Source organism: Rhamphochromis longiceps, linkage group LG7, assembly GCF_057381845.1.
Source record: "Rhamphochromis longiceps isolate RC_006_pf linkage group LG7, R_longiceps_female_GT1.1, whole genome shotgun sequence".
Lineage (NCBI taxonomy): Eukaryota > Metazoa > Chordata > Actinopteri > Cichliformes > Cichlidae > Rhamphochromis > Rhamphochromis longiceps.
Window position 1 is genome coordinate 59,671,552 of NC_140563.1, and position 24,422 is coordinate 59,695,973.

The 24,422-nt window shown below is 38.7% G+C and overlaps 1 protein-coding gene and 1 long non-coding RNA gene across 6 annotated transcripts in view; one reads left to right on the forward strand and one right to left on the reverse strand.

Moving 5' to 3' along the window:
* The window catches only part of tln1 (talin 1), a 61,540-nt gene that overhangs the window by 28,439 nt on the left and 8,679 nt on the right, over positions 1-24,422 (forward strand). For both annotated transcript variants that reach the window (XM_085414607.1, XM_085414608.1), the window contains exons 21-50: positions 1,791-1,957; positions 2,061-2,189; positions 2,728-2,841; positions 3,420-3,533; positions 4,293-4,427; positions 4,792-4,920; positions 5,075-5,177; positions 7,037-7,245; positions 7,370-7,489; positions 7,902-8,099; positions 8,342-8,481; positions 8,583-8,676; positions 8,895-8,984; positions 9,596-9,718; positions 10,640-10,783; positions 10,882-11,043; positions 11,569-11,709; positions 11,845-12,026; positions 12,562-12,694; positions 13,191-13,292; positions 13,433-13,603; positions 13,729-13,977; positions 14,976-15,095; positions 15,188-15,334; positions 15,505-15,671; positions 16,036-16,219; positions 16,730-16,855; positions 18,149-18,265; positions 18,628-18,813; positions 19,107-19,214. In XM_085414607.1, the coding sequence (XP_085270733.1) occupies positions 1,791-1,957; positions 2,061-2,189; positions 2,728-2,841; positions 3,420-3,533; positions 4,293-4,427; positions 4,792-4,920; positions 5,075-5,177; positions 7,037-7,245; positions 7,370-7,489; positions 7,902-8,099; positions 8,342-8,481; positions 8,583-8,676; positions 8,895-8,984; positions 9,596-9,718; positions 10,640-10,783; positions 10,882-11,043; positions 11,569-11,709; positions 11,845-12,026; positions 12,562-12,694; positions 13,191-13,292; positions 13,433-13,603; positions 13,729-13,977; positions 14,976-15,095; positions 15,188-15,334; positions 15,505-15,671; positions 16,036-16,219; positions 16,730-16,855; positions 18,149-18,265; positions 18,628-18,813; positions 19,107-19,214 (4,304 nt within the window). The remainder of the gene's footprint in view (positions 1-1,790; positions 1,958-2,060; positions 2,190-2,727; positions 2,842-3,419; positions 3,534-4,292; positions 4,428-4,791; positions 4,921-5,074; positions 5,178-7,036; positions 7,246-7,369; positions 7,490-7,901; positions 8,100-8,341; positions 8,482-8,582; positions 8,677-8,894; positions 8,985-9,595; positions 9,719-10,639; positions 10,784-10,881; positions 11,044-11,568; positions 11,710-11,844; positions 12,027-12,561; positions 12,695-13,190; positions 13,293-13,432; positions 13,604-13,728; positions 13,978-14,975; positions 15,096-15,187; positions 15,335-15,504; positions 15,672-16,035; positions 16,220-16,729; positions 16,856-18,148; positions 18,266-18,627; positions 18,814-19,106; positions 19,215-24,422) is intronic.
* LOC146666514 (uncharacterized) lies at positions 20,277-23,674 on the reverse strand. Of its 4 annotated transcripts, none has more exons than XR_014912777.1 (5): positions 23,148-23,674; positions 22,541-22,606; positions 22,040-22,196; positions 21,491-21,587; positions 20,277-21,194 (listed from the first exon to the last, which is right to left on the reverse strand). It is a non-coding gene; the product is annotated as an uncharacterized LOC146666514 (long non-coding RNA). The 4 variants fall into 4 exon arrangements; XR_014912778.1 differs by having other exon boundaries at positions 23,304-23,673; XR_014912780.1 differs by lacking the exon at positions 22,541-22,606 and having other exon boundaries at positions 23,304-23,671.

The following is a 24,422-nucleotide window of genomic DNA, read 5'->3' on the forward strand; positions in this document are numbered from 1 at the left end:
ACACAGGATATTCCATATATAATATCTATATATTAGAAAAGTCAGCATTTTTTTCACTTGTCACTGTTCAAATCTTTTTATTTATTTTTTAAGATGTAATGTACTGGCAATGTAATATAGCAGTTTTCTGACCACTGAAAGCGCTTTAGACTACAAGTAACATTTTCACCATGCATTCATACAGTGCTTCATATTATACACTTCAAACTCATCCTCCACCTTATGTGCATGGCAATTTTTGAATCACCAGTTAACCTAAAATGCATCTCCTTGGACTGTGGGAGAAGCTGAAGTACTCACAGGAAACCCATAGTGATTCAGTGGGCACATTTAAACTCACAGTGAGGCCCAGCCGGAGTTCTTCTTTCTGTCAGGTGACACTAACCGCTCCACCAGCATGTTACCTGATCATATCTACATTAGTCTAGTTAAAAAAATATTCTCAGACTTCTTTTTAAGAGGCTAGTGCTAGAAAACAGTATGTAAAATCATGTAAAAGTAATTTCGTAATGGTAAGCTAAGTGATTAAAATCTGAGATGATCTTGAAAATGCATTATTACCTTATTATTATAAGTTTTACAGCTTGAAAATAACAAAAAAGGAAAAGAAGGTTTTACAAAAGTTTTACATATACTGTGATCCTTGCGTACTTCTATGTATGTTTCTGTTTGGAGGCTTATGACAAGGACATCTACTTCTGTGAGATTCTTGGCCTGTCTCGCATCAGCTGCTCCTCTAACTATCTGTAATTTTTCAGTAATCTTTGGTTCATGTTTGTGACTGTTGATGCCTCAAAACCTTGAGCTTGTGCCTCTTGATGTTGTCTATAATCAGCAGCTTGCTTCCAGACTTTTCTGTTTTTAACCAGACTCCCATTGAGAAATCAGTGGGACCAGTGGGACAGGTGATATTAGCTATTTGCGATACACCACTATCTGGATTCATAACTGAAGATAAATCCATCCATGAATTTTTCTGGGGCTGGGTCTCCAGGACAGCAGCCTAAGCAGAGAGCTTTGTCTGAGGGAACACCGAGGCCAGCCAAGAGATATAATCTATTACTATGTGCATATTAGTATTGTACAGCACTTTGGTCTACCAGGTGCTATATAAATAAATAAATGATGATGATGATGATGATAATCTCCCCAGCATGCCTCCTTCCGGTGGGACATGGCCAGAACTTCACCCGGGAGGCATCCTTGGGAAAAACACACTTGAATAATTTGTGTTTGCTATATAGTTTGTCCACCAGATGGCAGTCTATAACTTCTTTCCTAGGAACAAATATTTGAAGCACAGCAAACAACTGATCCACATTTATTTGTGAAAATAAAATAGGATTATTTTCGAACTGCTTTATGGGATTATGTTAGTAAGCACTCATAAACAGCTACACATAACTAATGTTAGGGAGATCCATTTATGTTTTGTGAAAAAAAGCATCAGTCTTAAAAATCCTAAATCATTTAAGTTTTTTGAAATATAATATTCTTCTTGTCTGTTATCGTTTAGTTTAACCTCCACTTTTCATGCTAATTATATTACGTTACCTTTTCTACATTCTTAGAACCTTCTGTTTTGTGGGACATGGTTAAGGAGTTGATTATTTAGAAAGAGTTTTTATACTATGCTTGCTCAGAATATTAAAATAATATTTCTTCTTTAGCTTTCTGCCTTCTAAAGATCAATTTATATTCTTCTCACACAACTGTTGGAAGGACGAAATTTTCTTTATTGTTTTTTTAATCATCACATTTTTCTCCATCTTTCTTTTTTGCTACACTAGGTGAGATGGTCCGTCAGGCTCGTATCCTTGCTCAAGCCACCTCTGATCTGGTCAATGCTATCAAGATGGATGCAGAAGGAGAGTCTGACCTAGAGAACTCACGCAAGCTTCTTTCTGCTGCCAAGCTGCTGGCTGATGCCACAGCCAAGATGGTGGAGGCCGCTAAGGTCTGCCTTTGTCTTTTTCTTTTTTTTAAACTCTGTGGATAAGACTGTGTTATCATTTTGTTGATTTGTTGGTTTAATATATAATGTGAATATTTTATCCCAGGGTGCAGCAGCAAATCCCGACAGTGAGGAACAGCAGCAGAAATTACGAGAGGCGGCTGAAGGTCTCCGCATGGCCACCAACGCTGCGGCGCAGAATGCTATCAAGAAACGCCTAGTCAACAAACTGGAGGTAACACCCCCAACCGGTTTGGAAGATAGCTGCCTCTCCCTGAACTTGGTTGCGCTGGAGTTTTCTTCCTGTTAAAAGGGAAATTTTCCTTCCTACTGTCACCGTCATCTGATTGTTGGGGTTTTCTCTGTATTATTGGAGGGTCTTTACCTTGCAATATAATGCACCTTGAGACAACTGTTACTTTGATTTGGCACCATATAAATAGCATTGAATTGATTTACCACAAAAATGCTTTTAAAATGATGTCTGATGCTGATGCAGCTATTTCACACCCAACCACGATCGGTGGAACTCTGAATATTTCTTAAACACTTTAGTACAGCGTCTCTTTTGGGAATATAACTAAGTTTAACTTTGTGGCCTGTCTGACATGATGCTTAATTATAATACTGGCTTCAGTAACTTCCTGTTTTAACTTTAAAAGTTTAACATTTGCATCTTATTATTAGTTCTGTCTGAGTCATTTCCCTGATTATTGCTAGTCTTGTGCTCTTTGCTGTTTTTTTTGACTTGTCGTGTTCCTTTTTTCTGGCAGAACGCAGCCAAACAAGCAGCAGCAGCAGCCACTCAGACCATTGCTGCTGCACAACATGCAGCCTCAACCAACAAGAACCAGGCTGCCCAGCAGCAGCTTGTTGTGGGCTGCAAGGTAAAAACTCAGTACTTGCTTTGGTTTATATAAACATATATGGAACTAAGCTTGCTATGTAGAATCAACAATCAGTGGTACAAACAGTAAATTTCATGGAGGTTTTGGGTCTTTTTTTTAAAAAGATATATGGACAACCTAATATCGTCTTGTAGTGATTGACCCGACACACTGTATCACTTTGAGGAGTATCACTTGAGCTCACTCTCCCACTCCTCCCCTGCAGCTGAGCCACACCTCTGCCACACTCCTATTAATAAACTTGATATACTCAAAGAAATGATAAATAAAAATTACATTTTCTCATAATTAAAACAATGTAAAAAAAAAAACCCAGAGTATTCCCACTAATAGTAAGTACATGCCTTTATCTATTATCTTTCAAATCTGTGAGAATCAGACGATCCACACCAGGTATGATGACTAGAACCTTTTAAAGGAGGGACAGACTGGAGTGTACAGAGGTTTCTAAACCCTTCAAACTGAAGGATCTGAATGCGACTGTCCACCTTAGCAAAGTTATGCTTGTTGTGTTAAGATATTTTTAAAAACTGTATTGTGTGTGTGTGTGTCTCCAGGCTGTCGCAGAGCAGATCCCTCAGCTGGTTCAGGGAGTCAGAGGCAGCCAGTCTCAGCCTGACAGCCCAAGTGCACAGCTGGCTCTCATTAGTGCCAGCCAGAACTTCCTGCAGGTGACTGTCACACCACCAACTTCACTGAGTGACAGCAGACTAACAAAACAACAGAAGAGTATAGCTATGTAACTGTGTTACAGTCATAATAAACAGCCACAAACAGATTGTGGCCTCATTGTTTTGAGCAACAAATCTTAAAACACAGACAGAGTAACACTGTTGTCTGTCACTGGGTTAGAAATCTTTTCTGATGATTTTACTGCAACCTGGGAATTTTCTGTGTCACCAATGTGTCTTTTTTAGGTAGCTAAATCACTGATAACTTATGCCATGCATGTAACCTGGTTGCATCTTTCAGTTTAACCTTTTTTGTGATTTCTTGCCTCTTTGGAACTAAAGGAGACCACCCAAACACATGAGATATCATTGGAAAGTCAAGATGTTGTCTATTGAACACATTTAGTAGTAACTTAGTAGGGTAGCTCAAATAAGTCAAAAGATATAGACCAAAAACTAATTTCCATTATAGAGGACATAAATGAATAGGCTGGGTCTCAGTAGGTTAGGGGGAGATGAAAAAGAATAGTCAGAAACCTGAAAACAATATGGCTTGGCACTGTCTATATTTTCATTGAGTTTTTTTTATTGATTATATGTTTATTTACACCATTATTAACTAGAGATAAGAATGAGGAGATGTAAACGCACTTCTAGCAAAAGTTTTAGGAAAAGCAAACACTTTATAGTCCCTTTCTTTTTTAGAATGAATTGCTTTAAATCAAAACCAATGCAACATGTCTCTCTTCCCTCTACCAGCCCGGTGCTAAGATGGTTACAGCCTCCAAAGCTGCTGTTCCCACCATCAGTGACCAGGCTTCAGCTATGCAGCTCAGCCAGTGTGCTAAAAACCTGGCCAGTGCCTTGGCAGAGCTCCGCACTGCCTCACAAAAGGTAGTACTAATTATATATATTCATCAGTTTGATTCTGAGAAAGATTTCAGCGTTCATTGTACTGTGCTAGCTGGAGTCAGCAAAGTGAGTGAAAGACCTAAGAAACACTCATGCATGTTTGAACTTTTGTGAAATGATATCATACAGGAATGATCTAATTCTCCAGATTTCTTTTTACTGTTTTAGATTAAGAAATACATGAATTTCCAGATTTCTAACAGATGGCCTATTTTTTTGGTCAATGAATCAAGTGAAGCAATTATGGTGTAGAACTTTTTTCTGATTTTTTTTGACTGATATCTAATTCATGCAAGATATAACTATGTTTTATTTAACTAATCACAGATATTTTTGTGTATCTTAGGCTCAGGAAGCTTGTGGACCACTGGAAATAGACAATGCTCTATCAACGGTGAGAGATTTGGAAAAGGAGATTCAAGAGGCCAAGGCATCAGCAGAAGAAGGCAAACTTAAACCACTACCAGGAGAGACGGTAAGGAACACTGAAATAGTTTTGGTTCACTGGACAACACCATGAACGAAGCATAAACATAACATTTTTTTAATAATAATAATTGGTGAGTTATTTTCAAAAGGTAGGAATGGTTGATAATGTTTCTTTCCATGTCTTCTGCTGTGTTGTTCAGCTTGAGAAATGCTCCCAGGATCTGGGTAACAGCACCAAGGCTGTGAGCTCAGCCATAGCCCAGCTGCTGAGTGAAGCCACCCAGGGAAATGAGAACTACACTGGTGAGTTTAACATAACCAGAATGTCAGCTATTGAGTATATTTTTTGTTCAAGAGGAAAAATAGTACAATAAAGCTTTACTTGCAATGAGATGTGACAGGATGAAACGGCAATACGAGTCTGTCACTTTAAAAATGGGTTTGTTTCTGATCCCAGTCAAATTTTTATAGTAGGGCCTTTACCTTACAGCAGCGGTCCCCAACCCCCGGGCCTCGGACCGGTACCGGTCCGTGAGTCGTTTGGTACCGGGCCGTGAGAGTTGAGGATCAGGTGTGAAATGTATGGTTTTCAGGGTTTTTATCGGTTTTCAGCCTTATTTTGTTATCGTTTTTATCGTTAACTTGGTTTCCCTGGGTCTTTTCACGTGTGTTATGAATAAATCTTCTTTTTTTCGGTACCGGTACTGGTTTTATTTTGTTGTATTTATCCGCGACACCTTAAAGGCCGGTCCGTGAAAATATTGTCGGGCATAAACCGGTCCGTGGCGCAAAAAAGGTTGGGGACCGCTGCCTTACAGTATAAAGCACATGTGGCATCTTTTGTTGTGATTTGGTGTTGAGTGATATACCATTCTTAGGGCATAGGCTTTAGTATGGTGTCATCCCATGCTTTGCCGCTATAACAGCTTCAACTCTTCTGGGAAACCAAATCACAACAGCAGTCACCTCAAGCCACTTTATATTGTAAGGCAGACCCTACAATAATACATGCTATGAGCAAGCACTTTGGCGACAGTGGGAAGGAAAAACTCCCCTTTAAAAGGAAGAAACCTCCAACAGACCCAGGCTCAGGGAGGGGCGGCCATCTGCTGCAACTGGTTTGGGTGAGAGAAGGAAGACAGGATAAAAGACATGCTGTGGAAGAGAGTCAGAGATTAATAACAAGTATGATTCAATGCAGAGAGGTCTATTAACACATAGTGAGTGAGAAAGGTGACTGAAGAAGAAATAGTCAATGCATCATGGGAATCTCCCAGCAGCCTACACCTGTTGCAGCATAACTAAAGGAGGATTCAGGCTCACCTGATCCAGCCCTAACTATATGCTTTAGCAAAAAGGAAAGTTTTAAACCTAATCTTAAAAGTAGAGATAGTGTCTGTCTCCTGAATACAAACTGGAAGCTGGTTCCACAGAAGAGGGGCCTGAAAACTGAAGGCTCTCCCTCCCATTCTACTTTTAAATACTCTAGGAACAACAAGTAGGCCTGCAGAGTGAGAGCGAAGTGCTATAAGGATATTAAGATCAGATGGGGCCTGATTATTCAAGACTTGAATAATGTGAGGAGCAGGAATTTGAATTCAATTCTGGATTTAACAGGGAGCCAATGAAGGGAATCCAATATAAGAGAAATATGCTCTCTCTTTCTAGTCCCTGTCAGTACTCTCACGGCAGCATTTTTTGATTAACGGAAGGCTTTTCATGGAGTTTTTAGGACATCCTGATAATAATGAATTACAGTAGTCCAGCCTAGAAGTAATAAATGCATTAACTAGTTTTTCAGCGTTGCTCTGAGACAGGACAAGATGGACAATTTGTAACATTTCTCATGGAATCAACAGAAGAAATAGGAACCAGTTTTGTTTCACTCATTCAATCCTTGCGTTAGGTCCCTGTTTAGACTGAAGTGGTTCAACAAAAAAACAACAAGACAATCTTGAAAATGGTCAAGTAGAATGTCTGGACTAAAGATGAGTGATGCAAAAGAAATGACGAGTGACTCAAGAATTTTGCATTATACTACATTTCAAAATATCTTTTTTATTAATTTAAACAAATTAGACCTTAGGCATTCCCAGACTGTAAATTTTGTATTATGTCTTTCTACGCACCAAAGTTTCTCTCCTCTGTCCTGTTGGATCCAGGTATGGCAGCCAGAGATGTGGCTCAGGCTCTAAAGTCACTAGCTTCGGCTGCCAGAGGAGTCGCTGCTACCACAGATGACTCAGCAGCACGTAGTGCCATACTGGACTGTGCTGGGGATGTCATGGACAAGTCATCCAACCTTATTGAAGAGACCAAGAGGGCCATTGCTAAACCAGGAGCTGCAGAGAGTCAGCAGAGATTGGCCCAGGTTAGAGCCAGACCGAGAGATTACAAATGCTTTTGTTTGGTAGCTACAGTAGTTTATTTCTGAATGTTTATATGTCTTTCATATAATAATGACAATCATCATGTGCATGTGTTTCTGTGTGAAGGTGGCTAAGGCGGTTTCCCAGGCCTTGAACAGATGTGTGAATTGCCTTCCTGGCCAGAGGGATGTAGACAATGCCATCCGCACTGTGGGCGAAGCTAGCAAGTCTCTCCTGGCTGATTCCGTTAGTACAAAATTAACAGTTTTTAACAAATGTAGATTTTAGTTACTGATAAAAAGATCTCAGGTGAATAGTATTTCACCCTGAAGCTATTCTATTAATCAATCAAGTTCCATCACCTACTGTTTTTCATAATTTTCCTGATCTCTCTTTTTTTCTCTTCTTTTTTTTTTTTTACCTGTGAAACACAGTTGCACAGCAAAACTAGTCTTTCTTCTCCAAAATTGTACATATCATGGAACCCTGGAAGACAGTCTTTGGAGACAAGTTAATTGTAGATGCTTGAGGATGAAAACATAAGTTATGAGTCAGGCCTAGTTGCTTACAGTTATAACCAAAGTTATAACCAGTTGTAGCCAATATTCTTTTCTATATTGCTACTTGCAGTATTAGAATTTTTTTCTTCCCAACATAGTTCCCGTCTAGTGGAAAGAGCTTCCAGGAGGTTCAAGCTCATCTCAACGAGGTTGCAGCTGGTCTAAATCAATCAGCCAATGAAGTGGTCCAGTCATCCAGAGGAACTACCCAGGACCTGGCCAGGGCCACTAGCAAATTTGGACAGGAATTTAGCAACTTCCTAGAGGCTGGTGTTGACATGGCTGGAACATCTCAGGTCAGTTTGAATGAGTTACCACCAGGCAAACTGTCGTCCAATTTTTTAAAACATGTATTTATGAGTTTTATATCCTCAAAAATGTACTGTCCTTTGTATCGTTGTGGTGTACCACGCAAAGAGCAGACACAGGTTCATATTCCAAGAAGCTGGGTCATCATGACACATGATTTAGGTGAAAAAATATTAATTGCAAAAGCCATAGAGTTTTCAGTGTCTTCACACTTCTTCCTTTCCTCTAGTCTAAGGAGGACCAGACCCAGGTGGTGTCTAACCTGAAGACAATCTCAATGTCATCAAGCAAGCTGCTTTTAGCAGCTAAAGCTCTGTCCACTGATCCTAGCTCCCCCAACCTCAAGAACCAGCTGGCAGCAGCTGCCCGGTAAAACCCCCCCACAAAAAAACCCCAAACCAAAATAAAAAAATCAATTTTCTGCAGCTTTGGTTTTAACCACTTATCTGTCTTATCATTTGTCTTTGCAGGGCTGTTACAGACACTATTAACCAGCTCATCACCATGTGCACTCAGCAGGCTCCAGGTCAGAAGGAGTGTGATAATGCTCTCAGAGAGCTTGAGGTAACAGCCACCATCAAACAGTTTCTCTTTTTTATCTTTTCTTTAGCTTCCCATGTCCCGGACGCATCATAAAAATCTCTAAAACTGTATAATAATAATAATAAAGAAAACCATAAACAATCAATACATTTCAGTCATAGAGGTTGTGTGACACTCAGCTGAGTTGTACAGTTTAACAGTGTGAGTTTGTCAGGAATGTATGCTGTGTTTGTGTGCAGTCAGTGAAGGGGATGCTGGAGAACCCGACAGAAGCAATCACTGAGCTGTCATACTTTGACTGCATTGACAGTGTCATGGAGAACTCCAAGGTACTGTAGAATACACATCATTAATGCCTTTCTTTTATGGTTTTAGTTCTATTTTTTTAGGATTTTCAACATTGGCAGTTCCTGTCTAATTTGGAATAGGTAATAGACTGGAAACAGTAGAAGCGCGGGCTGTTTCTCCCACAGAAAAAAAGAGGACGTGATTCTATCAGATCACATATTCTCCGTCTTATTGCATCAGTTTAGACAATGTCATCAGAATCAGAATGCTTTATTAATCCCTAAGGAAATTATGCACATATACATTATGCCTATGAAAGTGTCATGTTTTTTTTTTTTTTTGCTGTGAGCTCCATCGGTTAGACAGTAACTAAAAGAAAATTTCTTGGTAATGATAAAAGATGAAATAAACAACATAATGAGCCAAAGCAAACGTGATACAAGTTTTAATTTCTTCTTGTTTTTCAACACCTTAAACTATTTAAGTATTTAAGCAATTTGTTTCGTCGGCAACAAACTACAAAGCTTGGATGTAGACTACAATGTTATGGTTCAGTCAGTGCTTTGTCAGTGCTTTAGCTTTACTCAATATCATCATTAAATGTGTGATGCTCCACTCTTTGATTTCTGATTCTCTTGTTATTTGTCAATAGGTCCTCGGTGAGTCCATGGCTGGTATTTCTCATAATGCCAAAAACTCCAACCTGCCCGAGTTTGGTGACTCAGTCAGTACTGGCTCCAGAGCTCTTTGTGGTCTCACTGAAGCAGCTGCACAGGTAAAATCCATACTGTAGATTACTGTATTATTGCCTTAAGACAGCAGCTCAGAGGCAAGTAAAGTATGCTGGTAACATGTCTATTTTGGCTTGCTACACACTAGAAGTATTTACATACTGCTGACTGTGGTCGTGAGGTCTCAGAATATGCGCTTTGAGCAAAAGAATGACAAGACCACGGAACTGAAGGTTAATAACATCATGGAGAAACTCGAGGTTCTCCAACGGGAGATTGAGAGACCAGTGTCGCAGTGTGAAAGAACAGCTTGAAATTCTCATGAGTTGTTGCAAAAGAAAAATTACCATCATAATCCGGCTACCCCTTCGGCGCCACCTGTGGGCTCAAGGCTGGAGCCGAACAACAACTCCCTGATAACGACTGTGTTGAGTCTGTTCCTTCCCATTCCCTACAAGGCCACCTGGGTTGGCTGGAAGACTGTTTACTTAGCCAGGCAGGGCGAAGGACACTATCTCAGCTGAACTATGGACACGCACACACATACATATACTGATACTGACGCATCACCCTCCCTACCCCGGATCCAACGCCACCTCCAACGCTTACCTCCCCTCTGATGTGGACATTGGGTCAGCTGGAGGCGCAGTCGAAGATTGCAGCGGTCCCAGATCAGATGTACGCACTGGAAAACGTTCCCATGTTACTGTCTGTGTTTATTGTGCTATGGTGTGTTGATATCTGTGCATTCCTGTATTATCCTTCTGTGTTACACATTTCGATGTTTTTTTTCCTCGCTACCTAGCCTGACCTGTCTCCCCAATGTGATGTTTGTGTATTGTATGTACGGTCGGCAAGGTCTGTCATCTCAGTTGTGGGCAAAAGACCTGCAACTGACAAATAAAGGCTATCTCATCTCGTCATCATCTCATACAATGAACTTATAGGTGATTTTATGTCTCTAGGCTGCCTATTTACTGGGTGTATCAGACCCCAACAGCACAGCAGGTCAGAAGGGCCTGGTAGACCCTGCTCAGTTTGCACGAGCCAATCAGTCTATTCAGATGGCCTGTCAGAACCTGGTGGACCCAGCTTGTACTCAATCCCAGGTAAATGCTTGCCTCACTGCAAGTAATTGTCAGTTTTATCAGATTTCTTTGACTGATTATTGAGTCTGAATGTGATGACCATTACTCTCCCCATGCAGGTGCTCTCCGCAGCAACCATAGTGGCCAAGCACACCTCTGCGCTCTGTAATGCCTGCAGATTGGCCTCCTCTAAAACTCCTAACCCTATTGCCAAGAGGCAGTTTGTCCAGTCAGCCAAAGAAGTGGCCAACACCACTGCCAACTTGGTCAAATCCATAAAGGTTTGTAATAAAAGCCATATCAAACACACATCAGTATCATTCATACACACACACCCACAGCTTGAGTGAAAAGGTTAATTATGATGTAGTGACAAGTATTAATTTACAAACTGAACTACAGTCAATTATGTTTAACTATCATTTAAGAATAGGATTTTCAAAAAAATGTAAGAAAAGTAATAAAAACATGTAAGAAATGTCTTTACTTTTAGTTCTCGGTCAGACATATTAGGGTTGTCGGACATATGTTTACTGAGACATGTCTTCCGGCCTTTATCCAGTATACATCTGAAAGTGTGTAAAAATGGAACAGTCGAATCCACGTTTTCTATAATAAAAGAAAACTAATAAAACTCATAAAAAAGGATTAAACAAGAGCTCATTAGCTCACTTTTGACAGCTATATTATTTAAACCTCTTCTTCCTTGCTACATTACACTGCTCTAGGAGGTAAACAGCTAGTCTTCTAGAACTAAATAGTGCTGAAAAATTCTTATGGAAGTCATGTCTGTGTCCCCTGCATAGGCTTTGGATGGAGCCTTTAACCAGGCGAACAGAGAAAAGTGTAAAGCTGCCACTGGCCCTCTAATAGAAGCTGTGGACAACCTGACTGCTTTTGCCTCCAATCCTGAATTCGCCAGCATTCCTGCTCAGATCAGCCCTGAGGTATTTCCAAGAGCTGCCATTACAGCATTGCTATGACACTAATGTGCCCTGTCATATCATTACAAGTTACAGAATCTAACATCAGGAGATTTTCATATTCTCAGATAGATCCTGATTTGTTATTCTCTGGTTCAGGGTCTTGCAGCTATGGAGCCCATTGTGGCAGCAGCTAAGACAATGCTGGAAAGCTCCACTGGCCTGATCCAGACTGCCCGTTCTTTGGCTGTCAACCCCAAAGACCCGCCCAAGTGGTCCGTGCTTGCTGGACACTCCAGAACTGTGTCTGACTCCATCAAGAAACTCATCACCAACATGAGGTAGACCCTGCTCTGCACACTGGCCTCTTCCACTACTACTACTGTCTGGGCTCCCTCTCAACCATCACACCTAGAAAACAGTGTAACAGTATATTATGTAAATGACCAAAACTTTGGAATAGATTTGTATCAGACTTTTGAATGACATATATAACATATAAGGGGGGTTGTTTAGTTTATTATAATTATTATAATAATAACTGTATAGCACTTAACACAGAGTTAAAAAAGTGCTTCACAGTTCAAATAAAAGCCACACAAACATACAGACACATAATCAGCTACACCGGCAGGCATTCACTCCAACATAGACACATACAGTCAAATAGTTGCAAACTATGGCCAAAAATGAAAGGGAAAAGATGAAGGGAACACTGACCTGGAATGAAAATTAAAATAATCTAAAAAAAAAAAAAAAGCCCAAACAAGTCAAAATGTAAAAAACTATAAAAGTAAGAATTGGTTCTCTGCTTAGATTGAGTCAAGCAGGTTATAAGAGTGTGTAGTAATTACACCCTTCATCTCATGTGTGCAGAGAAAAAGCTCCTGGCCAGAGAGAATGTGATGATGCTATTGAAGCGCTAAATGGCTGCATCCGTGAAGTTGATCAGGCCTCTCTGGCAGCCATAAGCCAGCACCTAACACCACGAGAGGACATCTCAATGGAGGTAAACATGCACACTCCACTATTAGTTTTTCACTGACTCTGTATGAATGCAGCAAGAAAATTGAATTGCTGTATCCTATACAAAATAAAAGCATTACACTTGATTGTTTGTTGTTTATTCTACGTTGAATATATATGTATGTGTCTATATGTATCTAATTTCACCTACTAAACCCCTGAAAAATCATGGTATGGATGTTACCTCCCCCACAGAATATTTCTTCCTGCCAATCCCCTGAACAGCCTGTGCATTGGTCCATGCTAGTTAGAATGACCATTTTACAAGAAGGAAAGTGAAAAGTTATTGTGAGGAAACACAAAAGTGTTTTGAGGGACAAACGGTTCAGGAAGCCACTGTGATGTAGTGTACTTCAGCATGCATTGTTCCTTGACCTGATGTGTAATAAGTCTGTTGGTAGACATAGTAAATGAAGCTGAATTTGGGGCTAATTTAAAGTATCTGAGTTTGACTGACAGTTCATATGTGTATGTTTTAGACTCTCCATGAGCAGATGGCTGCCTCAGTCCATGAGATTAGTAACTTGATTGATCCCGTGGCTGTAGCTGCTCGATCTGAGGCCTCCCAGCTGGGACACAAGGTAAACCTTAAGACAGCAACTTTTTACAGGCAACACAATTTGGACGATGTGATGGTCCAGCTACAGGCTGAAGTCTGACATGTTCCTTTTATTTTGGAATCAGTTTTGTACTTAAATAAAATTATTTGTTGTCCACACAGGTCTCTCAGATGGCCAGTTACTTTGAGCCCCTGATCATGGGAGCCATTGGCACAGCATCCAAGATTCTCAATAGTCAACAACAGATGGCTGTTTTAGACCAAACCAAAACCCTGACTGAGTCGGCCCTGCAGATGCTCTACACTGCTAAGGAGGCTGGAGGCAATCCAAAGGTAATGAAAGTTGAAATATAATGTCTTCTGGATATGTGTACTTGATTGTACTCTATGTGATTAAGTACCACTGAACACACTGAGCATTTTTGCACTGCTCACACCAATGTGCTTCCTTTATCTAGGCAGCCCACATGCACGAGGCCTTGGAGGAGTCCGTGCAGATGATGAAAGAAGCAGTGGATGACTTGGGTGCCACACTGTCTGAAGCAGCCAGTGCAGCTGGTGCAGTAGGTGGTATGGTGGACTCCATCAATGATTCCATCAATAAAATGGAAGATACACCAATGCAAGAACCTGAAGGCACCTTTGTGGACTACCAGACTACCATGGTTAAGACAGCCAAGGCCATCGCTGTGACTGTGCAAGAGATGGTAACATATTATGATAATAATGCATGGGGGATAGTTTTTGGTTTGTTGTTAGTCATTAATTTTTCCATTTAAAAGTTGAGCTCAGTTAGAAATTCTAAATGAATAAAGCATGCTCCCTCTTAGTGAGGATTGAGCATGAAAAAGTACCATATTAGGAGACAGCTGTGGGATTTCCTGTCATTGCCACTAAACAGTTATGAATGGAATAAAACAAATCACACCACAAAGGCTGTCATATGCAAAAACAGCAAGAGTATCGATTGAACATACTATTACTATTACTGCATCCTTTCAGTGGTTCAGGCCCTAAAATCTGGTAATTAGTATTTTGGCAGAACCTAAGCTGGGTAGTCCTCCAGTTTTTACTCCTCAGCTGTAAAAGACTGATGGGGTATTGTCATCACACCACCGGGTAGGTGGGCGAGCAGCGTGGACACGCTGTGAATGCAAAAAACTAGAGACCAAGGTGATGTAGGAGTTTCAAAATGATAACACAGGTGGCTCTACTAAAAAATCCTGACACAAGTCAGGAAAACTAAATGGAACCAACAAAACTGGAACGCATAGGCTGTAAACAGAGGATCATGCACACAGGTAACAAAGACACAGTACCACCCTAGGCGTAGCGTAGATTTACATGCAAGCCTTGGGACAACCTCACATTTCACCAATAGAATCAGACTTCTACCAGATAGATGTATGTTATTGAAAAATGTATCTTTTTTCTCCAACCGTAATATTATTTCTGTTACTTATCATTCTTTTCTTGCACTTTAATAGCATTCATTGTGATAAGGATATTATGAAGACAAAAACGCATACAAAGCCATGTGCAAACACACATAATTTCCACAAAAGCCTCTTGATTTCTTTATTATTGACACACTCATTAAATGATCGTATGAAACTCATGTTAGTAAATTTGCATCAATACTTAATTCATGTTGAAACATGTGTGGAACAAACTCTGTAACTAGCATCCTCTTATTTGTCTTCAGGTGACCAAGTCTAACACCAACCCAGATGACCTTGGAGGATTAGCTAACGAGCTGACCAATGAGTTTGGAAATCTTGCGAACGAAGCCAAATATGCAGCCGTTACTGCAGAGAATCATGAAGTAAATCAAACGAATGTGTCTAATGTGTGGAGTGTCTATACTTGGAAAGTGTCCTTTCCACAGTTTTCATGTTGTCATGTCTTTGTTTCCAGATTGGTTCTCATATTAAGAAGCAGGTGGGTGAGTTGGGTTTCACCTGCACAAGTCTGGTGACAAAAGCTGGAGCTCTTCAGTGCAGCCCTAATGACACCTTTACTAAGAAAGAGCTGATTGAAAGCGCACGGAAAGTCTCTGAGAAGGTCAGAACACAGGCTAACACATAACTTGTCTTTTGAATTCTTTTTTGGTCAGTTTGTCTTTATTAGATCAGCAGTGAAAAAAATTAGACATTTTCTCCTACTCTGTGGTTTTTATTCTTAATTTACCTTTCCATTTATAAAACTTATAAGACTTATTGATTTTCTTGCAGGTCTCCCATGTGTTAGCATCTCTGCAGGCAGGTAACCGTGGCACCCAGGCCTGCATCACTGCTGCCAGTGCAGTGTCTGGAATTATTGCAGACCTTGACACCACCATTATGTTTGCAACTGCTGGAACTTTGAACCGTGAAAATGCAGAAACCTTCGCTGACCACAGGTACTAATTAGAGACCCTCTGTAGGCTATATTACAGATGATTTGTTGATTTGACAAGTTGATTTCCAGTCTAGTGTCATGATATGATCAGGCTTTGTGAACATCAGCAATGCATTTTAAACATGCAAACATCTTATTCTGGCTTCAGAAACCAGCAAATTACCTTAGCCTTATTTTGAGAAAGTAAAAACTACAACTGGAGTAAGTAAGTAGTAGTGGAAGGAACTATGGCCCTGTTCTAGGAAGCATGTTTAGTGAAAATTCTAAATTTGTAAACCCCGGAATGATGGTTTCTGTACCAGAAAGAAAGATAAGGTCATTTTTGAGTCGAAGTCATATAATGTTCATCTTTGCTGTTTTTACAGGGAATGCATCCTAAAGACAGCCAAGGCTCTGGTGGAGGACACCAAGTTGCTGGTGGCTGGTGCTGGGGCCAGTCAGGAAAGGCTGGCCCAGGCGGCCCAGTCCTCAGTGTCCACCATTACCAAACTGGCAGATGTGGTAAAACTGGGGGCAGCCAGCTTGGGTTCCGAAGACCCAGAGACCCAGGTATGGATGCATTTTTGTCTGCTTCTATACTGGCAAATATGTATGTTTGCTTCTTATGAAAAGGTACAAATATATTAGACCGCCTGCCATAATAACAAGAAAAGCATTTTAGAAATCTGTCAAAAACTTGCTTAAAACTAAGGATTGTGTTATTATTCATTAGAAAAATATTAAAGTGAATTTTTTATGGCCAAATTTGAGCCAGCGTACTGACTTTTCTGAGAAGTCAGAAGTTAATCAAACATTTAACAACTAAAACTCATTTTACTGTTTAGGAATGCAAATAAATAGCTGTAATTTGGCTTCTTAATGAGAAAAAGAAATGTTTTTATTAAAGAGCTTGTGCATCCTAGTAGATGAACCATTATGGAAACAAAAATAATTATTGTAATTACCGATACTGTTAATTTAAGGCAGCTAGGGCATAAACCTTACATTGGGTGGTGATCAAATAATTTGTTAAGCACTGTATCAGATAACAATTTAAGCTCTGTGCCCTGCTGAGTACAGGTGGTGTTGATCAATGCAGTGAAAGATGTGGCCAAAGCCCTAGGAAACCTCATCAGCGCCACAAAGGCAGCTGCAGGCAAGCCTCACGATGACCCCAGCATGCTGCAGCTTAAAAATTCTGCTAAGGTAAGATACAAAACTAGCAATCAGTTCAAGTCAGTTTTATTTGCTGACACTTTACAACAATAGACACCTTGACTTTTACGTGGTTGTAATTTTTAACAAAGCTTAAATATGTTTTTCTGGCTTGAACATTTCATTTAGCTACCTCCTATACTTTACAAGGAGTAGTTACAAGGGCTTGACACCATTTGAAAAAATAAGGCAACTTGAAATTGCCTTATAATGTGCAGGTCTGTGGTATAAAGGTACAATTTTACATGGCTACATTAAATCTGCTAAAAGTATACAAAAAAAATAGCTGATTCTGAAAGGATCTGGTGGGAAGCACTTAGCGATTTTACACTGAATGACCAGAAGTTTTTATAAATGTGCAGTTCTATCTGTGCATTGACAGATTTGTAATGTTTTATTTTTCAGGAAATTATATTTATCATTGTCCACACATGAAATTATGGTCTAAAGCTACTGTTTCCCACATATTTATTGGCAAGCGAGTCATTGATTTTTCTTTTTACAATTTGAGAAAATATTTAAAGTTTAAAGTTTATGCTTCTAAGGACTTCAAAACATTCAGGATCTAAATACATGTCCAGATGCTGATATTGAACAGGTAGTGATATACACATATACATTTTGTTTTGGTTTAAGTTTTATAAAAGCACACAAAAAATAAAATTAATTCTAGATCCTGAAAACACATGATGATATAATGACAAATACAAACTTTTAAAAACAGTTTTATGTGTACATGCAGTTTTATTCTAGTCTAATTGCATGGAACCAAAATTGGAAAATTGAAGTATCAAGAGAGGATTTGTAATTATGTTGCAGTGAAATTCTTACCAGTACAATGAATACACGTTTAAGATTAACACATAAATCTTTTCAGTTGTTAGGATTATTTAAAAAGAGCCTTCACCAAATCCAGAGCACTTTGTACTTGGTCTGTATCCAGAAAAAAAACACCCCTTCATGACCTTTTTAAATGTCAAAAACCTAAAAGCAACATCTTCTGGATGAAAAAAACCCAAAATGCTGTCCACTACAATAGAAAACAGACAGCATATGAAGAGAAGGAGAGACAAAAATATTTTCTAATATGTAACAAATATAATATATAAAATACTTTTTATTATATAGTGTATATATATTTAAATATTTCTGTTAAGTGCTACGTATTCTAAAAATCTAATTAAAATATGCTAGTGACATCTAGTTTAAAAATAATGTATCAAATATTTAAGATATTTTCATCACTCTAATGTATTACCACATAATTTGACCTGACTCCTCTAGGTGATGGTGACCAATGTAACATCGCTTCTGAAGACTGTGAAGGCTGTGGAGGATGAAGCCACCAAGGGGACGAGAGCTTTGGAGGCCACTATTGAACACATCAAACAGGAATTGGCTGTGAGTGTGGGATAAATGTTTCTTTACAGTTTAAGCCAGTTGGAAATACCCTGCCAAGGATTCAGTTAAAACACAGGAGATTCCTCCACAGGGGCCATGGCCATTTCCTAACCCCTGTTTCACAAGCCAGTGAAAAGCTTTTAGAATAAGAACCCTCATCTGCATAATATTAATATCTTCCAGTTCAAAACTTTTGAGGCAACTGCCATCTCAAAGATGTCTTATGGCAGCAAGAAGAGAGTTTTGACTAAAGGCCTTGGTGTTACATAAAATAGCTTTTGGGACCACGTGTCCTACCATGAGGTAAGTAAATTAATGCACAAGGAAAACTCACTAACATTCAACCTGGTTTTATCACACAGGTATTCAACAGTGCTGATCCTCCAGCAAAGACCACCACACCAGAAGAGTTCATCCGCATGACTAAAGGAATTACAATGGCAACAGCAAAGGCAGTGGCTGCTGGGAACTCTTGTCGTCAGGAAGACATCATTGCCACAGCTAACCTTAGCAGAAGGGCCATTGCTGAGATGCTGCATTCCTGCAAGGTACGGCAGACCATGAACTACTAAATAGTGTTTGTTCATGGGCTGCCAAACAAAGTTCAATGTGCAGTAATTAATGAGGTCTCAGAGAATAGTTTGGTAGGTATTTTTGTCATAATGACAAAAAATATATACATACAACTTAGACACTATAATATTGGCATTTCCAATATTCAGATTACATGGGACTACTTATAATCACATGCAGCTCTAGCCAGAATTACCTTTTAATATGAATAAGATATCTTTCTGCCCTTGCTATCACTGACTGACTTTTCTTACTGTTTGCCTTGCAGCAAGCTGCCTACCACCCAGAGGTCAGCAAAGACGTGCAAATGAGAGCTCTGCGCTATGGCAAAGAATGTGCTTCTGGATATCTGGGATTGCTGGAGCATGTATTGGTGGTAAGATGATATGGAGAGCAGTGAATAACAGGAATTTTAAGCCTCTGTCATGACAGCATTTACACCACAATCACTACACTCAAAAAAATGAAACGTTGACTTTAATTAAAATTATTTTGTCAACAGGTTCCACGAAATTGAATTATGTTAGTTTAAAGCAAAAATCTTTAGTTCATCTAATTTAAAAAAACTACTTAAGATTAACAAGACATATTTAAGACTAACTAAATCAAGTTATGTTGTATGAACATAGATGATATATTTTCAGGTTAGATAGTTTAGATTAGTTACTTCAACACATTTCTTATTTGTGGCAGTAAAATGTTAAATTTAAGTTAGATTAATTCAAATATTATATTTTCAGCCACCTTGTGCTTTATTAATTAGTTTTACATAAATCTATTTTGTCAACAGGTTCCACACAAATGAATTAAGTACATCCAACTTATTTTTTAAAATTTATTTTATTGCCAACACATTCAGTGAGCATTTGTGTAAACCCAGTCCAAAATAAAACAACAGCTCATTAGGGTTAGTAATTAACAGTATGTAGACAGATGCAACATCAAGACTTTAAATTAAATGTCTGTATCTACCAGAAATAGAAGAGAAAAAAAACGCATTGAAGATCACATAACACATTGATAAGATGACACTTGAGTTATGCACATGTGATGCTAGTAAGGTCTGTGAGTGTTTTTTTCTTTTAGTGTCTAAAATGGATAGCAAAGTTGCTATTTGCAATGATTGCTTAGGGTCAGTCCAGTAACACAATGCCAATGAAGTGCTTTCCTTTAACAATGCAAAGTGAAGTGTCCACCTCAACAGCCACAATTTAAAAAAAAAAATGTAACAACAACAATAATAATAATAATAATAATAATAATAATAATAATAATAATAATAATAAATAGTCCACTGATATTAGCAATCAAAGAAAATTACATCACCATCCCAAATAAAACTTTAACAAAACATGCCAACATTATGGTCTAACAATAAAACAGCTTGTCAGCGTTCAGTTTTTTTGCAACAGCACAGCAGTAACCATTTAACACTCGCCACTGTCAACATTTATTTTACCAGTGTTTGGGCAAAAAACTTCAGATGTAAACATTTTAACATGGAAACAATTGTTCGTCTTTAAAAGTCCACAAAATATACATTCATCCTGCATTCCCAACTTGGATGATCTGATATCCTCGTGTTGGTGTTGTTCCCAGACCATCATGAAAATGTTGTTCCAGGTTCAACATTGCAAGTGACCAATCGCATTGTTGTGACGTTATTCTATTCCAAGCCATTCGTGCATTTATGAAATTCCAATGTTGCAAGGACAATATCAATTCTGCTTACTGTTTATTAAAGGGTTACGGTTAGGGTTAGGGTCAGTTGATCGGCGGACAGAGGCGGTTTCACGCAGCTTAAGTACAGTTTTTTGTTTTACGCCGGTTTTTCCCGAAGTCGCAAAAGTATGACGTCACAACATTCTGATTGGTCACTTGCAATGTTGATCCTGGAACAACATTTAGTATGATGATCTGGGAACAACACCAACACGAGGATATCAGATCAACCTCCTAACTTACCCTTATTTTTAGTATGTATTGCAATTACCTTTACAATGCACACAATGTAACACAAACTGAATATGAACATATTTCCACCTCATAACAATATGCCTTGAACGCTAATATACACACCACCCTTCAACATTTCTGGTGCAGTATCATCTCTCAATTAAATCCTTTAAATCTCAATGCTTTTGATTGTCTCTTAGCTTTCAGTCTTGAGGTTAACTGAGATTCAGTGCATATATCCCACCCATTAAGAGTGCACATGCAGAGGCCAGGTCTTCCAGGTCATGCAGGACACACTAGATGGTTATACCCACATCGGCTGGAGGAGTGCTGGCATCAGCTCTTTCGATGGTAAAGATAGCAAGGGTAATTTGTTCCAGCTCCCTCTGAACAGCTGTAGCTTAGACACAAAAACATAGAAAAATGGCATCCAGTTTTAAAAAAAGAAAGAAAAAGGGCCAAAGCTACCCTTTAATGACGTAAACACAATATTAGGAACATGCACCCCAGTGCGCCACTATTTTAGACTACAGATTCAACGATAAATATAAATAGTTTGGGTATACAAGAAGATTTCCCAAAACATTTAAACAGGTTCCATGCAAATTACAACAACAACAACAACATTACAACATGCAACAACATTAGTTATTCAAAATTTGGTTTAATACAGATAAAAAACTAAACTAAAATTACCAATCAATTATTCTTTGAAGAGGATGCTTGGGTCTTCATTCAGGTAAAAAGGTAGTGCCCTGAGGACACACTCCCTCCCCTTTTCAATGGTTTCCTTCTGTAGAGAGTGGCAGAGATACAGGAAGAGAAAACAGATATACTTTAGGATGACAGAAACTCACATTATACGCAAAATGAATGACATATCCACTGCACAGATAGACATGTACACAAGACCAACTAATCATCACATGGACATGAATAGTTAACCTGTTGGGCAGGGTTTCCACCACATTATATATGTCCATAATGGAGGTAAAGACAAACTAATACATCATCTTTTTTGCATTCAAAACATAACATAAAAACATTCACTTCTGGTTTAACCTAAATCAAGGGATCAGATTTTACATATGTTTAGGTAATTTAAATTTTCCAACGTTTTGAGTACCAAACTTTGTCTTGCTTAATATAAATGTAAGTGCACTGTGCAGCTACCATACACTAGCTGTTTAAATTTGAAAATGATCTTATTAGCCATAATATTTTGCTACCAACAGAATAACGCACCTGTGTGGCTGGGGCCAAAGTTTGTCTAATTTTCTTCCCTGCAACGCCTCCTTTTTTTCTTGAAGACTTTTATGAGCTGGTCAGTGTATTGGTCAAGTTGTGTAAAAAGCCTTGGAACATGTGCAGCAGTAGTAATCCTCACATATTCTGCTTCCACCTGAAAATATGTCAACAAACACAACATACTGTACTGTAAATATACATACTATATGTACACATATACAAACTAAAACTAATGTAGTAAGACCTCATTAAAGCTATAATTTTAACACAAACATTTACACAAAATGCTAATGGAGCCATTACAGCTTTTATTGTTATTTATCAAGTTCCAAAAAATATTGATCACAGCTGATCTGAAAAGAATTTCATGCCTCAGGCCCTTGAACTGCAACCATGGTTCAGATGTGGAGAAGAAATAACAGGGGCATGGGATGGGTCACAAAAGAAAACTTAACTTATAAAACAGTTTTGTTTTTAAAAGTATAACAGTTCACATACCACATACAAGCTCAGCAATACCACATACACCACATCTGTATAGGAGGGAGCAGGTAAAGGCAGGATCTGAGATTTATAAAGAAAAAAAAAATTAATTCCTTAATTTCAAGAAGCAAATTATTGTTTGAATTACAACTAAATAAAATACTACTCAGAAGAAAAGCAAGAGATTGACACTGCCATGTGCTAACTTTCTATAGAAGCAATTATCACCAGGTCTGTCGACCTCCATTGTCTGTCCACTCATATGTCTTGAATAATTTTATTAAAAAAAGTAAGTGTGTACTTTCACAAACTGTAATTTATAACTACATTGATATGTATAACTCCGCTAGGAAACATGCTGTATTTACAGACCATTTTTACATAATACAGATTACTGATAGAGCAGAACAATGGTGTCACAGTGGCTTTCGCCCTTGACTTTTTGGATTTTAAATGTCACTTTATGCTATCCTTGCTATCCTATTCGATATTTCCGACTCTCGGATTACAGAAAAGGAATCCCAAGAAAGCAAATGGAAAAATAACCCCTTGAAAGAATAACCCCATGAACCCCTGTAGCTAATCCCTTAATAAAACAAAAAACAATAAAAATGTTTCTTACACAGTCCACAAAATAAGCATGTCCAGGACCCAGTAAAACTAATGTAAAACAAGCACACGCAAACGATATAACATGTCTTGTAAGACAAACGCAAAATATAACCATGCTGGACATATAGATACTACACAACATAGTCAAAGAAAAAAGTGGTCTTACCTCTCAAAGAAACAGCAGCTTGGCGCCAAAACAGCCTTTTTCAGTTAAATTTGAAGTCTTGTGCATGAGCAGGCACAAGCCGTGAAACCTTCTTGTTCTGCGCGGTTTCATTACAACTGTTTTTGCATTACTGCCACCTTGTGGATATACAAGGTATATCGATCCTAATTGACTTAACTTAAATGTTATGCGATCAAGTAACACATTAGTATTATGTACGTTTAATAATAGACACAATTACGTAGACTTGATTAGAAAAACATATGTTAACTTAACAAAAACATATATTTTAAGTAAAATGAAAATAAATAATTAATATACACTGAACAATCCACCTCATTCATTTTTTTGAGTGTAGTACCTTCAGCAAGGAGAAATGCATAACAAGCACCTTTTTCAGAAATTCAGTCTGAAAGAATATAAAATTACATTAAAAAAAAAAGCAACATCTAGACTAAAGATGAAATAACTAGTAGATCAGTGTTCCAACATCCAGAAGAAGCAACTGCTATCACAACTAGAGATTGATGAGGTACTAAACAAATTCTACAGCAAGAGGGAGCCAAGACATCAGGTTAGGGGGGAGATTTCATCATTCCAACCCTCCAATCTCGGAGAGAGCGCTAATGGATGAGGCACGAGAATGGCTAACTAACTAAATGAAGAGGTTTTATCATAAATTCAATGGGGATGAGGTGAACAGCACTAGAGACCAACTTCATGCCAATAACACAAGTATGGTATTTACTGAGGAGTTGCTCTGTCCCCACTGCTGTTCTGCATAAGCCTAAACCCCCTGAATGAGATCATTCATGGGACTGGCTATGGATGCCAACTACAGAATGGCGCAATTATGACTCATCACTTCTACATGGATGACATGAAGCTGTATGCCAAAGTGAATGAGACATCCACTTACTGCTAGGATTTACAGCAATGACATTGGAATGTCATTTGGACTGGACAAGTGCAATTGGATGGTAACAAGGAGAAGGAATGTAGTCAGAACTAAGCGGATTGCACTACCAGAAGGAGACTTTTCAGACATTGAGGACAGCTGTACCTCAGGAGAGAAATCTTCTGATCGGAAGGTTCGTGCTTTGGTCCTTGGCTGCTGCA